The sequence below is a fragment of the Serinus canaria genome, chromosome 7 (genome assembly GCF_022539315.1).
Source record: "Serinus canaria isolate serCan28SL12 chromosome 7, serCan2020, whole genome shotgun sequence".
NCBI classification, from domain to species: Eukaryota; Metazoa; Chordata; class Aves; order Passeriformes; family Fringillidae; genus Serinus; species Serinus canaria.
Genome location: NC_066321.1, coordinates 7,243,707 through 7,259,820, shown reverse-complemented (window position 1 = coordinate 7,259,820; position 16,114 = coordinate 7,243,707). Strand labels below are relative to the sequence as shown.

The following is a 16,114-nucleotide window of genomic DNA, read 5'->3' as shown; positions in this document are numbered from 1 at the left end:
GAATTGTATTTTGCAGCCATTAACATCTGTCTGGACCAGGTGGCAGCTTAGAAGTTACATAGAGAAGAGTGGGATTTGATTCAGTGTGCTGGGGGTTGTGCCCCAAGACTGAGAGTTGCTGAACCAAATGTTGTGCTTTGGTGCCACTGTGCTTCAGACAGAGGGAAGTCAGGCAGATATTTCTGGATATGAGTTCAGTACAGTTGATTTGTGATTATTGGGACCTGGGCTTAGTGTATGTGTTCGTTTTGGTCGTACAGCTCCTTTGTCAGGCCTGGGATATAAATAAACTCATTTCCTTTGGTGCCTCATGCCCAAAGGATGCAAAAAGGACCCTCTCATTTCAGATTTCCCTGCATTTTCCAGCCTGTCTAATCAGCTGCTCTCCATTTGAGGCCAGGACTGGTGGCCTCTCCTTGGCCTGCTAACACCTCCTGCAGTGTTAAGGGACAGAGAAGGGCATTTCTTCCCTTACTCCAAGAGTAGAACATTAACGCTTTCACTTCCTTGCCAGGCAGTCTCTTCCACCTAATCACAGCAAAGCACAGAGCTCCTGGTGCTTTTGGTTTACTTCAGACAGCATTGCAATTGAGTGAAGGCTTTGAACAGCTTTAATTTCTTTAATTTACCAGGGAGATCAGACAGCAGGTGGTGCATTGTTCAACAGTTCCAGATATGACTGTGTTTTGGTGCTGCACTCGTGCTTTAATTACCATGAATTAACATCAGTTAAAAGCACCAGAGCAGCCAGTGAAGACCTGTGGAAGTGCATTTCTTGTTCAGCAGTCTGGGTGCTGCAGGTCATGTGAGGAAGTTTGCAGGAATCCAGTGTACTGGTGAGGAGGCTCAGGTGTTGCACAGCTTTTCTGAATCTTGGAGAAATCATTTATTCTCACTGTGCCCACTTTCTCCTCATGTTGCTTGCCAATTTGTAAAATGCACTGCAAGCAGAGAAGTGCTTTCATCTATTTATTTAGATGGAATGATTTGGAGCAGGGATCTTTTTCACTGTGTATCCTGGAAGCACTCTTGAAATCCTGCCTCCATCCTCCAAATAAGCAAACATTCACAATACACTGCTCCAAGAGGATGGCATTACAGCAGGTAGCACTGAATAAACATGCCAGCTTTCCATGTGCCACCTTTGTGGAGGTAATCTAATTCAATTAGAATTCATTATGGATGTCCAGGTTACATGGAAGATCCACAGCTCACATAACCCAGTCTCTCATGCTGCCAGAAGAGAAGGAGCCAAGCAGTTAACGGCACAAGGGTCAATAAACTGTTTCACCCAAACTCCTAGGGAAATTAATAAGAAATATACTTCACAAAAGGCTTGTGTTTATTTATATTATTAACTATCACAATAATCTTCCAAAGGAGAAAAGTATGATTCAAGAATAACTCACCAGCAGAATAGAAAGGGATCTGAAGGGTAAAGAGGCTGCTTAGATTCCAGAAAGCAGAAAGAAGCCACAAGTCGTCTGAGAGCTGTCTTTAATTATTTAAATTTCTAATGAAAAATAATTTACAAAGCCAACATGGGCTCTCTTAAGTAAATTGATTTCTTAAAACATTTAAAATCACTTGGACATTTCACTTTTGTCTGTGTTGCTTCTTCCTTTCATTCCTGCAGCACTTTCCCCTCTGCCTGTGCAGATCAGAGTAGCTGTCACTGCAGAACAGCAATCTCATTTTGTTTACTTTGTATTTCAAAGGGAATCGAACAAGCCCAGGATTCACTTTCTCTAAACAAATACTGGCAAGACAAAGGTATCACAGCTATTCTGGGGACAAGAGGTTCTCTGAGATGGGAAATGGTAAAGACTGGCAAGAAAAAAACAGTCAATGTGTTTTTATCTGAAAAAAAGTTAATCCTTTTCACAGCCTCATTTTCTTTGCTTTTGAGATAGCTCTCCTTTTTCATTTAGGTTTTAGAGTTTTTAAGCTAAGGGAAGCAAGAAACCGAGATATTTCCTTTGTTCCTGTCAAGTAGCTTGAACAGTTTGAGAACAGAAACCAGTCGGAGCAGTGTGATTAGCGTAGCCAATTAAGGTGGATTTGCATATTCACAACGCAGCTATCGAGAAATAACTCTGCAGAGATAACAGGAGTGTGGCAGTGCCTGCGTGCCAGTCAGAGCAGGCTGGCACTGTGCTGTGTGGTACTCGAGCAGTGACCACGGGGTGATGCTGCACCAGCCTGGCACAGCAAGGGAAAGGCTCTGGGCAGGCAGGAGCAGCCTGGCCCTGCAGGCTGGAAAAGGTTAATCTGCAACCTGCTTACCCAAATGCAGCAGCATCTGTCCAGCGGGCGTGTTTTTCCAACATTCATTCCAGGCACGATTTTTTGACACCTGACAGTTTTTACCTCTTCAGGACTTTGGGATGCCTGGTCCACAGGCACAAGGTGGTGGGTGAGCTTTGCAAGGTGCGCAAGGGAGCTTCACTCAGTGGATAGATGGTAGAGCTCTGTTTTCTTCTGCCCCAAAAGGCTTCTCACCATGGTGGCATCCAAGGAGCAGCCAAGAAAGCAAAACAGCCCTCTGGGAAACCTTGTACACCCTGTTGGATAACAAACTGGGGCTGGCCATCAGCAGCTTTGTTGTCTCTGAAGGTGAAAAATCACTTTTTGCACTACAACAACAACAACAACAACAACAACAACCTGTGCTCCATCTCAGTGATTCTCTGTGCTCATTCTCAGTGATCTCTTACCAACAACTGCATCACTACAAACATTTGTGAGAGTGTGGAGTGGCTGAGTGGCACACAGAGCCAGCTGCACCCCGAGCCCATGGGGTCTGCATCCCCAGGAGGCTCAGCTCTCTCACCAAGGGGCTGCCAAGGGAGTGGCAGTGTGCAGCATCCACGGGTGCTGATCAGGAAGGGAAATACAGTGGGTTCTGTTCTTAATGCTCTTGCCTCCTCCTCCTCAGCAGCTGAAGTCACGGTGTGCAATTGCAACAAATGGGGTCAGGAGGGACTCCCTGGAGTGTTCTCCCAGGTACAACTTCACATTCACTGCTATGGGAAAGGCAACAACACAGAAATTAACTCAAGGTATTCACTGCTACAAAATATCAAGGAAAACTTAATGAAATGCCTAAAGTGGGACCATTACAAAAATCCTAAATTTATAAACTGGTATCACATCCACCAGGCTAAAGACTGTGAGCTCTCAACCTCTATGCCACAAAGAGGCATTAAGCATATTTAGTTGTGGAGAAATGTCTCTCTCCAGGAAGATATATCTTTCTGTAATCACCCACAATAGGCATTTTACTCTGGAATACTCACTTCTGGTTTATCAAGTCCAGTAACCCATGGAGGATTTTTTTATTTTTAATGGTCTCCATCTATGATCATCCACAATTGTCTCTTTCCTTCCTATCCCCTTTGTGGCACCAGCTCTTTATTAGAAACTTAATAAACTTTGTGTACGTTCTAAAGATAATATTGAAAACGTAAAATTGTGTTCTGCATTTTATAATTGGTGTGGAAAAAAAAGGGGAGATCTAATCCTATTGGGCCTTCTCTTTTGCTCTCTCTCCCTCTCCCTTTTCCCTTTTGATGGTAAGCAGCAAATTTTAATTAGCTTCATTTCCACAATTCAGTCATGCATATGTAATCTTTGTTCACACTTTTATAAAGTAAAATTAAGTGAAAGAAATGGGGTAATAATAGAAAGCTTGTCTGAGCAGAACAAATGTGAATTATCAAATGTAAGGAAAGATGACTGGGACTACACAGCTTGAAGTTCTGCCAGGTTTGAGGTGATTTTTTGGAAACAGAAGTGCATAAATAATGCACAGAAACAGATGCTGATTATCCTGTTTGGGGCATCTTTTTGTTCATTGTGTACTTAGGCTGCTGAGGTACAGTGATAACCACTGAATGTGAGGAGACTGTTAAATAACATTTTCCTAATGTTTCTCTTTTATCATGAGCTGCAAGTGTCACATGAGTTTGTTTAGTTAATAAAAATTACTTTGTGAGCCCACTGCTCTTTGATTTGGCACTGGAGCAGATCACTGTACTGGGCCTCTCTCTATTACAGCTGCAAAAGCTCTCCTGTCATTTTGCATTGTAATTTAAAGGTTTCCTAATCTATATACACCCCCTTTAATTAAATGTTTCCAGGGGTTACCTTGGGAGCCTTCAGTGCTATGGTTTGAAACTTAAACTAAAGACTGCAGCAAATTCTTTCCCCCGAGGTGAGACACAGGAGGGGGAAGAACATTTGCATCCCTGCTACTCCAGATTATTTGAAAGTATTGGCATGACTGGGATTACTGACTTGGTTATTTCTGTTATCTTACATGAGAAGATGGAAATTTGAAGGGAAAGAATCCACGTGTCTAAATCTAGAGCTCATCTTATTTTATAACTTCCAAGAAGCCTCTTTAGAGTCTGTCAAAGCAGTTATTTTAAGAAGCTACCAGTTCATTAGCAGCTGAAAACCAGAGCCTCCTGTTGATGTAAATCAGTCTGTGGCTGCACAGGCTCCATAACCAGCACTGCAGATGCGAGGTCTTCATTAAAGGAAATGTGAAGCAGTGAAGCCTGTGAGCAGTAGTGAAGCCTGTGGGCAGTAACACACACAGCAGTGAATTCTGAAGCCCAGGGAATGTTAAACTCACAAGGAGACACTTTCTCTTCAGCACCATTCACACACTCAGCCTGACAATCAAACCACAGCTTTAGGAGAAACACCTTTTCCTGTGACAGGAAGTGACTTTCAGATATGAGGGGCTTGCTTTTGCTTTTTTTTAATTTTTTCCCTCTCTCGAAACCTGCCGTGCTGCCAGTGACTAAGGATGGCCAAGATTTTGGTTAATGGTTAACAGACTAGCATAACCACAGAGACTCTGACTTCCTCCTGCTGGGGCCAGGACCAAAAGCTGCTTTGCTTGCTGGGGAACAGACAAATGTGGAAAGCAGAGCGGTTCACACTGTGAAGGGCTGGAGAACAGAGGCTTCACCCTCCTGTGGAGAAAGGAGGAGGACAATCCAAAAAGAGCAAGAGGTGTTTGCCATAAAGAAAGGTAAGAGCTGAAACACTTTCCTGTTTAACTTCTGACTCAGAGGCTGTTGCTCACAAACCAACAAACCCCACAGGTGTGGCTGGTTGAGACACACTCGTTATACCTGACTGCTCGGACATGTCTGGCTCGGGGAGAGGGGCAAAGTGAGGAAGGATCTGTTTTCTGTGAATTTGAGAGTTGGAGAGGGCAGGAGAGCACCTCCTCCACCCTGGGACTGCTCATGGCAGGAGAGACGCCCGCTTCAGACTGTTCTCTCATCGACCACAGCCACGTCCCGGAGTTTGAGGTGGCTCTGTGGGTCAAGATCACCTTGGCCTTGATCTACATCTGCATCTTTGTCGCGGGCCTCTTGGGCAACAGCATCACCATCAAAGTCACCAGGATCCTGCAGAGGAAAGGCTACCTGCAGAAGGAGGTCACTGACCACATGGTGAGCCTGGCCTGCTCCGACCTGCTGGTCATCCTGCTGGGCATGCCCGTGGAATTCTTCAGTGCCATCTGGAGCCCCTTTTCCACCCCCAATGGCAACATTGCCTGCAAGCTCTACTACTTCCTCTTCGAGGCCTGCAGCTATGCCACGGTGCTGCACGTGGCCACGCTCAGCTTTGAGAGGTACGTGGCCATCTGCCACCCCTTCCGGTTCAAGGCCGTGTCCGGGCCCCGCACGGTGAAGCTGCTCATTGCCTTTGTCTGGGGCACATCTCTCCTTGTGGCTCTGCCCCTGCTCTTTGCCATGGGCACAGAATATCCCCTGGAGGTCATTGAGGGCTACCAGAGAACCAGCTCCTGTGTCAAGCCTACTCCCAGGCACTACATCCCTGAGCTGAAGCACAACATGACCATCTGCACCTGCCTCTCCTCCAGGTGGTCTCTGTTCCAAGCTAGCATCTTCAGCGCCTTTGCTGTGTACATCGTGGTGCTGGGCTCTGTCACCTTCATGTGCCACAGCATGATGAAAGCCCTGATGATCCACAAGAAGGGGGCTGTGGCAGTGAAGGGTGGACAAAAGCACCAGGAGCAGTACCTGAGGAAAAGTGAAAGTTCGGAGGGCAAGAGCTCCAGGAGACAGATCACTTTATTCCTGGGTAAGAGCTATGTCCCATCTGCCTCCCCTCCCTCCCTACCTCCTTTCACTTGGGAAGAAAGCCCAGAAACCTCTGTTTTTATCTCACCAAGCTCTTCCAAAGGGTTTGAAAGTGATAAAAAATCAGGGATAATACTTTTGGTTGCGATTTTACATTTCAGGAAGCCTGATGTTTCTCTGTGCTTTTGGTTCTTTTTATCATTAGAACAGGTGGGAGGGGAAAAGAAGGACAAATCAATTTACTGTCTGCTGTTTCTGTTGGATTTTATTACATGCCTACATGCAGCAATATGGGTGACAGGCTGTTGCAGCTTGACCTTTGGGGTAGCAATAGGCAACAGTTGCCTGGATATAAAGTATCTCCACTTGGAAGTTTTCCCACTAAATTACACATAAGACTGTATTTAGTGAGGCTGCTGATGGGAGGGAAGACTGTCTTGCAAGATCTTGAGCTTGTCTCTCTCTGAAGGCATTTCCCTGTCAATTCAGGATGCTCCTTGAGGAGTTCTCAGCCTCAGCAGTTGTGGCTGTGTTGCATGTGAGCTTTAAGGAACCTGGACTGGAGAGTTGATTTGGTCTCACAAATTGCGGTTGCCCCCTTTGAATTTTTTTCCCCTCTGGTTTTATTTGAAGGATTGTAACCCTGAAATTATGTTTGATTCTGATCTCTCTTGCCACATTCATCAGACAAAAAATGAATCGAGCTGTCATTCCACCAGCTTGGAATCTTTCTGGGCAGTGATCCATGCAGTCTCCACGTTTGCTAATAGTCTTATAGGCACCCTTAATCATGTCCTGGCTGCAGTGCTGTTAATTCCTGTTTTGTTGGGTCCCTTATTATGGTGCTGGATGTAATAAATAAATGAACCATCTAGAATAGAAATACACAGTACACCAAGTATTTCTGTGTTGCTTTTTGGTGCTCTGACTGATATGGCAGAGAAGGACTTGAAATTCGTGCACCTGTCCACTTCCTCAACTTTAGGTAGATTCGATTTTGTATTACTTTTTTTCCTCATTTTTAATATTTTTTTCTCCCCCGAGGATCCTCTGCTTCCTCATCTAGTCCTACTTTTGCCATGGTCTGTGTCAGGCCATGAAATGAAGAAATCATCTCCTCTCACAAGGTGTGGAGAGCCCCCATCTGTGGTTTATTAAAAGGGCTCTGTGATCCTCACTCCAGTGACAGTGTGGGTTTCTGGGGATCAGGTTCAGCAGTGGAGCTAAACACACCTGTGGCACAAAGCAGAAAAAGAGATCTGCTCTTGAAGTGCTGCCTGGGGGATCCTTAGATAAGTGTGGCTCTCCCTCCCCTTGTACATTACCATAGCTGCAGTAAAGCCAAACCTAAGATCCAAATCCTGGCCAGGCTGAGAGGGGGAGGTAAATTACCATGGCTTTTCCTCCCCTTCTTGATTATTCTTCCTGGTGCTCTGGCATGGAATAGGAGATGCAATGCTGCTTGCAAAAGTGCTGAATAAGTGAAAGCAACTGGTTTGGCCTTTATGATAAGGGAATTTGCCACCCTGTGTACCTGATACTTCCACTGTACTCTCAGCTTTCTGGAGGCAGTAGATGCTTGAGTGAATTCCCCAAAATTATTTCAGTGGCAAGACTCTTAATACAAGTCTTGCTAATTTACTTGGCTTGGGGAATAAATTGGGGAATATTTAAATAAACTGTGGAGGAAGAAACTCTGGCTTGCATTGTGAGAACAATGTAAAGCAATTTAATTTGGAGATTTCATAACAGTGATGCTTTAGGGCAGTTTCAACCCAGAAGAAATGAACATATAAATTGTTTACAAATTGCTGAATTTAAATATTGTGATTTAGAAGTCCTCTTTGTTTTTCATTTAACAGATGGGTCAAATTAAAACCAATACTTGCACATTCACGGCATATTTCACTTTTAATGTGAAATGTAAATGACAGTGTATAGCATCGTGTCTTTGTACATCTAACAACAATAAAAACAATTTAGCATTTTCTTCTGGTTGTTAAAAGTGATAAGTTCTATAAAATGGAGATTAAAATCATAAATCTGACTATGAGAGAAAGTTAAGTAGAGGATGACACAAGGAGGAACCAATGTTTTTTTAGTGTCATGTTATTGTGTGGCACTCGAGAACATTCATGGAAATTAATCGTAAATGTTGAAAGTTTACTTGCCATAGATGGTATTGATGCTTGCAGGAGGGGTGACACCACTGTAGAAACTGGGTAGCTGGGGTAAGTCTGAAAACACTTGGCTCTTTCATGAAATGTAAGCTTTTAACAGTATTTAAAACCTCTTCATATGCTTGACCCACCCTGACAGGAATCAATTTAGGTTTTGTGGCTACTTGATCTTGTCTTTCTCCTATGGCCATGAAGGCGGTGACCACCTAAATGGTGACAAGATGCCTCTGGAGACCTTTTGCTGCTCCAACACCTGAGCTGAGGCCCTACACTGTAGCAGAGTGCTCTCACAAAGGGTGGGTTTGGAGGGCATATATCTTGTGATTATAAATGTTATAAGTGGATTGTAGCAAACACAGGACAGGAAGGGAATGTAAAGGAAGGATTCCAAAAAAGAGAGCTCCAACTAATGAAATAATTGTAAATATTACAAAAAAATGCTTCCATAGCTGAAAGTAAGTTAAGAATCTTTAGGAAAGTAAGTTAAGACTTTTCAGGAAGTGTTAGCAGTGGAAGAGGGCAGCAGTGTGGGAAGAGCCTCCACACGAGCTGCTGGAGGGAAAGCACCACCAGCAGTGCCTGCCCCCTGGCCATGGCTACACCAACCTGGTCATTGTCCAGAAGGACATTTGTACAAAACCAGCTGGGTGGTTTGTCATCATACTGGGCCTGACTCTACAACAAAGTGAGTTCTGATGATCCCAGCTGAAAAAGGGGTCGGTTCTAAAGCTTCTGTGATGTTTCCCTTGGCAGCTTCAGTTTGAGCTTCTGCTAAAAGCCTTGATCATTTTGCATAAAGCAGCCTCAAGCCTACCACAGTCCAGACATTGAAATAAGGGTCCATTCGTGCTGCTACATCCTCTTTCTCTGTGTTATACACTTTCAGTTGGCCCTTTGGAGCAGCACTCCTCTGTTTCCACAGATCCACTGAGTGGGGCTGCTGGGCATGGTGGGTGCTTTGCCAGTTGACATATGGGCAGCATTTTTCTGTCTCCTGTCCATGATGAAACATCTGTCCTTCCTGAGGTGTTCCACCCAGAGAAATATCAAAGTGACCTGCCTGCTATGGAAGTGTTGGTGGAGGTGCATTGAAGCACTGCTGTAGCTGCAGCAGTCTGCAGGAGCCAGAGCTGATGCTGGACCTGCCCAGCTGGAGATCCTATTGGTACCATCCAGCACCATCAGCTCCCCTGGGACATGTGAGCAGGAAATTCTCACTGCTCTCTCTTTCCCACCTCTACAGAACTGCAACTTTTCTGCTTTGGGACCATCTGATGTAGGATAAATTTTGCCTGGACAGCAGATATCCTGCAGCTCTTTTAATAAGCAGGCAAGGGAATTTGTTATAACCCACAGCAGTGCCTTCAGGTGAGAAAGGCGATGTAGTGGGGGGTTTTAATTTTTTAAATGTGGTGTAACACTTAAGTGTCTCAAATACACTGAGTGTCAACCTGAAGGCAGTGGCAGTGGTGGTTTCCTGTGATGTGGTATGGTACAGACAGCTTCAGGGCAGGTCTGCTTTACAGGACAAGAGCAGCCAGAGGCTTTACTGACACTGGTGAGTGCCGTGGAATGAATGAGAGTCCCTGTCTCTAAGTGGAAAAAAAACAAAAACAAAACCAAAATGGGTAGAAGGGAAGGGCTGGAAAAACTGGGCAGGAGGAAGTCAGACCTGACCAAGGCCATGCCACTTTTTTGGTGGCTGTTTAAGCAATGCCATGCTATGCTATAACAGCACCAAAGCCTCTGTGAACACCATGACCAGCTTTACTGAGCCATTAGCTGAATCTAGATAAAACCTTGACTCAGAACTTCAAAGGATCTCTTAGAACTTCAGATGGAGCACCATTTTCTTCCCATATACTGCTGTTGGCAGTTTAATGCTCTGCTCAGAATGAAGGTATTATGTGTAGGAATAGCCTCTCCAAAGATCACTGGAGAAGTGTGTTTTGTAAGGCACTTGGCAAATTACTTCAGAGTACTTCAAGTAGTTGTGAAAAAGGCATGGTTGTCATCTAGGTATGACTCAGGCACAGTGTAATTTGACAATAGACTTCTGTTACAGGAAAATTAGATGCTTCTTCATGGGCTGGAATTTGGCTGGGTTTTTCCCTACTGAAAAAGCTAAAGGTTAGGGATAGAACAAAAATGAAAAGAATGAGCTAATTTATGAGATTCCAGAGCACAGCTCCAGCCCACGTTCTTTAAACTCAGCTTCATTGACTCCTCTTGGTTCAATTCTTCAATCATTCCATCGCGCTGCCTTTATTCAGGCACCTTGCTGCAGACATGAGTCTGAAGATGAGTACACTGGATATGATTTTAATCTCTCTCTGTTTTGTATGGTGATTCCATCCATATGTTTTCCTGAGCAGGGCTTTGAATTCCACAAGACAAGTAGGAGGCTCAGTGCACTGAAATGGGTGGACACTTAGACCAACAGACCAGGGCCTGGCCACTCTGGTGTATGGGGCATCCACCCTCTGTAACTAGTAAGTTTTTTCTTCTAGGTCCTGCTTCTTGGAAAAGTGATAAAAGCCAATTATCTTCCTGCTGGTGATGGTTAAAATTTGTCTTCCTCTTCTCTGCAAAAGCATTAACCTGGTGTCAGTGGCAAAACCAATCAGTGCTGTTGAATGCTGGCAGCACAAAACTGAAGCTCAGCTATTCAACAGGTGACAATGGAAAGGCTGCATTGAGGGATGATGGCTTCTCAGGGCAATTGTGTACAAATAATCTCCTCTGAAGAGTGGGGGAACTTCTGCCAGTTAAAAAAAAAAAAACAACCCAGTAAAATAGGCTCAGTGGAAACTTCCAAAATCCAGACATGTTCAGGTTTCCCACACAGCAATTTAAAAAGGAACATGGGGAGAGCCCAGGATAATTTGCCTTCCTATTGTACAGAAAGCAATTTATCCACTCCTGCTTTTAACTGGACTCATGTAATAGAAGATTGTGCTTTCAGCATAAGTGGACACTCTTCTTTTCCTCCTACACTGAGGGATGGCAAAACAGCACCAAGAGAAATAGAATCGAAGAATAGGGACTAATTGAGGCCAGCACCCCCAAGGTATTTAAGATTTCTGTAGTTTTAATGGAAAAATCAATGTGTGATTACACTTTGCATTGGAGTACTTAAAAATTGCTTCAGCATGAAAAGTCTGCAGCTTTGAAAACAACCTCCCCCTGCAAATACTGTAGTCAGAGGAGCAGATTCATCACTAATGTGATTCACATAATTCCCCATACATGATACCTTGGCAGATAGGGTCTCTGGGGACACCTGAGTGCTGGTTTTGCATGAGGACAATGAGTACTTTACTGGTGCTTTGTTAGAGTTGTGGCCACGCTCTTGTCTTTCACCTGATGCCTACAAGGAAACTGGGATTTCACCTGGTCTGTAGGGACCTACAGCTTTTGATTCTTTATGCTTCAGCATCTGTGCTGCCCAGAGAAAAAGTGCCCAGCTAAGATTCCTAAAGTACTTGTGCCCTGTACTAACAGCTGCCCAAAGTCTTTAAGCCTCATTAAGGACCATTACCAGTGTTGGCCCTAAATTTAATATTATTAATATCTCTCTCTTTCTCTTACAAGCTGTAGTTAATAAACCTAGTGGCCCTTGGTTCTTCTGGCACTCCTAGGTAAATGCTAAGAGAAGGAATTAAGTTCAGGCAATATCCCTCACTGTGGCAACCTGAGCCAAGAAACAGGCAGGGGACTGCTGCCTTTGGAGTTGAGGACAGGCTGTGTCACCTCAGCTTCTGGAAAATACACTCTGTATCATGGCAAATTCCCCAAGACATGTTTTTTTACAAGTAAAAGCCTTGGGAAATGTCTTTTTTCTTCAGAGTGGATAAGAAAACAGGAAGTTTTATTTCTCTCAAACTGGAGAAACACAGATGCTGCTACAGGTATGAAGTGGATTGACTTCTACTGCCCTTATTCTTTGGTCAAGAGAATACTGCCTCAAGCATTAATTTCCCAGTTTCTCTCTGTTTTCTTGCTCTCTCTTCTGAGCAAGATGCCATCTCAAATGTAGATTGCTCTTGCAACTCCCCAGTTTCAGTAGGTAGGAGTCATTTGTGGGAAGTTCACAGATAATTTATTGGAATCTTCACCTGTGAAAGCTAAATGCATTATCTAATCCTCTGTTGTTTCATATTCAAATTATACCACAGTTCCAGTAATTAAATCTTTTGTTTTCCTATCTGATGTTGGGGCCATTATCTTTTAACAATGATTGCAAGCCTGTGAATTTTAATGGGGAAGAACTTTATTATCTGTGCATCTGTTAGTGAAGCTTTCAATTTTGCTATTTATTTTCTTAATGACACAGAGTGTCACACTGGGTGCACCCTCAGCACATCTGCAGGTGACACCAAGCTGAGGGGTGTGGTTGGCACAGCTGAAGGACAGGATGCCTTCCAAAGGGACTTGGATAAGTGTCCAAGGCCAGGTGAGACAGGGCTTGGAGCAGCCTGGTCTGATGGAAGGTGTCCCTGTCCATGGCAGGGGGTTGAAGCAAGATGAGCTTCACAGTCCCTTCCAACCCAAACCATTCTATGGTTCTGTGATTATCCTACATAACTTCTTGGTTTATTGCAGACATTTCTGTAAGAAACTGAGAAGTGACCAACATCTTAAAGTTTTCTTCCCTTTCATTGTAGCAGGTGAGTTCCTAAACCATTGAAGAAAAACAGGAAAGATTTCAAATTCTATTTGGCACAGTGTGCTATAGCAGTTTTCCAGCCTTTTTTGAGGGTATCATAAGCTTATACTGCTTAGGTGAGAAAGCAGTTATCCTTCTGATCTCTGCTGTTCATGGATGAGAAATATCAAGGCCAGAATATTATGAATAAAATGAGTCTGCCAAGAACCTTTTAATCTTATGAATTGTGACTTTCAAGGAAAGGTGAAACTGAGAAAGAGGTCTGGTACTGTGATGAGCTAATTTTTCCATGTTTCCTCTTAAGCTGTCTGTAAGCTTCTCATTGTTGCATTAATTCCCTCTTAAAAGCACCCAGCGTATTTGTTCTTATCAATTTTTAGAATAAGGAATTTAAGTTGAAATGCAGATATGAGGTTAGAGTTGGGGATCCATCAGCAGGTGTGTGTTGTTACAGAAGCATGCAGGGAGAGTTCTCTGAGTGCTCAGAAAGCACTTGACAGCCACCTGCAAACAGGGGCACATGTGTAACAATTACCAGGAAACTGAACTTTAATCATCACTATAAAAACAACAGGGGTTCATTAGAGAAGATAACATTTCTTAGCCATCCATCCTTGTCCTCGGTGTAAATGGCTTTCTTTTCCCATGTTTGATTAGGCAGCATCTGCTCCAATCTCTTGCTGAACCTTGCAAAAGAGCTCAGCCCCTTTCAGAGGGTAGTGTAAATATTTTGTCCTTGTTCATGCAGTATTTCTGCAAATCCACATTGATTTGCTCCTCCATATATTATTCCAGCTTGGTTTTTGTTCAGGGTAATGATTTTCTTACACAGCTAAATGAACAGCCACCTCATGCCCAGACTTTTTGTGGTATGTCTGGTATGGTGCTGCTGAAGGTGATTTTGATTTGAAGACATATTAGAAGACTTTCTTGATTGCTCCTTCATAACCAAACCCCTGCAGTTCAGAATATGCCTATGCCTTCTATTAGACTGCTGTAACTGCAATTGTTATAGTCCTTTTACCATAAGGCACAAAATTTAAATTGTGAAACTCGCTGTTGTGGAGGCCAGATGTAAAAAAGAGATCCTAAAAGAGGTTAAATATAACCTTGAAGGATAGTGCTGACAAGAACAAGATATAATCTCCACTCTAGAAACTCCTGATACTGCTGGCTGCCAAGACCTTGATGTGAATAGAACAGGAAAATCCCTGGTTCCTTCTCCTGCAGATCTCCATGTGGGATCATCATAGAGAGAAATTAATGGGTAGTCCCAGGTCTGTCCCAGTATGTCTGCTTTCAATATGGAACTTTCTGTATGTATGCCATGCAAAACCAGGCATGTCTTCCTTCAGCCAGGAATGGGAACATGAGCTTTTTAAGATGGTAGAACCAAAATTTTGAGTAGACAAGAGGAAGAAAAGGGATTGAAATGCTCTTCCTCAAATTCTGCTTATTTTTAGTGTCATCCTTCTGCCCCTTAAGTGTAAATTTTTCAAGAAAAAAAGGGTGTAAATTTCTGGGTGTGTTACTTACCTCTGTCGTGTGTACACCAAAATGTGTTTTGTTTGATAAGCTCCAGTACTTGCTGATGTTATAATTCCTGTGCCTCACATTGTCTCTTTCTCCAATAATGACAACATTTGAGCTCCCTGAGTTTGAAAATGAAGCTGACATTTGTCCCATAAAGGCACTGAGAATAAAGGTCCTCACCAATCCCTTAGTAATGCTTAAACATATCTGTAGAAGAGAGTTCTTGAATCTGCTAAGACTGAACCAAAAATCAGAATAAAACTTTCAAGGTAGCTAAGGTTTGCAGTATGTCAGCAGCAGAGTACACAGATATTCAAACAGTCTTGTGAACATAACTTCTATCTAACATGTCAGGTTTTAACCAGGAGATAAGAACCAGCCTTGTGTGATGAAGGTCAAACAGAAGTCAAAAGCAAGCACGCTGGTGTTTGCCCTTGTCCTTCAGACAGTGAAATTGCTAAAAGCCTTCTGACTCTCTGTCATAGGTTTACTCAGCAGACCCTTCTGATTGCTTGAAAGAAATGCTTGTCCAAAATGGGTGAAATGGTTTGTGTTACAGGCGTTCATAAGATGGTGTTTAAGGGATTGTTAAGGGATTTGTCTTGAAAGCCAAAATGCTTAAGCCTCAGTGCTAGTAATGATGGCATCAGCTTCTGCCAAAGTGTGTGAAAGCATGTATTGGCATTTTCAAACTTTTGACATCTTGGATGATGATTCTAGAGGAGTAACTTAGCTACTGAAGTTTAATGGTTTAGAATAGATTTATTTTTAAACTTGAACTTTTGAAAAAATGCCACGTGTAACTACCCATATTGAGGTTGGAGGAAAAAGAGGCTACCAAGGTGGCTGGAGGATGGGGAGACAGATCTTTCACAGAAGCTAAAAGGAGATTGCATTGTTTAATGTAGCAAACAGAAGAATTCAGCTGGCTTTGAGTTATCTGTAAGTACAGTGGGGCAGGAAAGAGGAAGATCTGGTTTGTACCCTGGTTTGAAAGCCTTGCAAAAGGGATTGAGAAACAGCTGTATGCAGAGTGACTCTGGGCACAATCAGCCTGATCTCACTGTGCAGAGGGTGAAGCCTGGCATGTTAAGCTCGTTCAGACTCTGCCCAAGGAGCCCAGCCTGTTTCAGTCAGGTTATGTCAAGCAGTTTGCAATTGCCTACAGCTGCAGAGCAAGAATATTCCATCCAGCCTGCACACCTTCCTCTTCAGCTAGAGACTGGAGTCTGAAAGTTGGTGTACCCTTGACTAAGTCTACATTTAAAGAGCTTTAAACCCATGCTGACTATAGATTTGCTATAAAAAGAACAAACAAACAAACAAACAAAAAAAAAACAGCAATAGGAGAGCAAAATGAGAAAGTTCTGAAACTGCTGGTCTGGTGGGTACAAAGAGCCATCCCCCCTCAGCTGAGCAGTGTCTGTGCCTGTGGAGGTTTGTGACTGTATTCCTCTTCTTGCCTTCAGTGCTTCCCTTGTGCCCTTTCTTGGAAGCTTTTCCCCACCTGGTGTACTTGGAGGCAGCCTTGGGAACTCATTGTTTAAAGTTAATGTCTGGAGACTGAAGCTTTCCATTGGCTGGATTCCCTTCCCTTTTCC

General features: G+C 43.5%; 1 protein-coding gene across 1 annotated transcript in view; it reads left to right on the top strand.

Moving 5' to 3' along the window:
- The first annotated feature begins 4,876 nt into the window (after window positions 1-4,876).
- Window positions 4,877-16,114, top strand: part of GPR39 (G protein-coupled receptor 39) — a 73,220-nt gene continuing 61,982 nt past the window's right edge. The window contains exons 1-2 of the mRNA XM_009087801.4: window positions 4,877-5,047; window positions 5,121-6,132. Of these exons, the coding sequence (XP_009086049.3) occupies window positions 5,268-6,132 (865 nt within the window). The 5' untranslated portion in view covers window positions 4,877-5,047; window positions 5,121-5,267. The remainder of the gene's footprint in view (window positions 5,048-5,120; window positions 6,133-16,114) is intronic.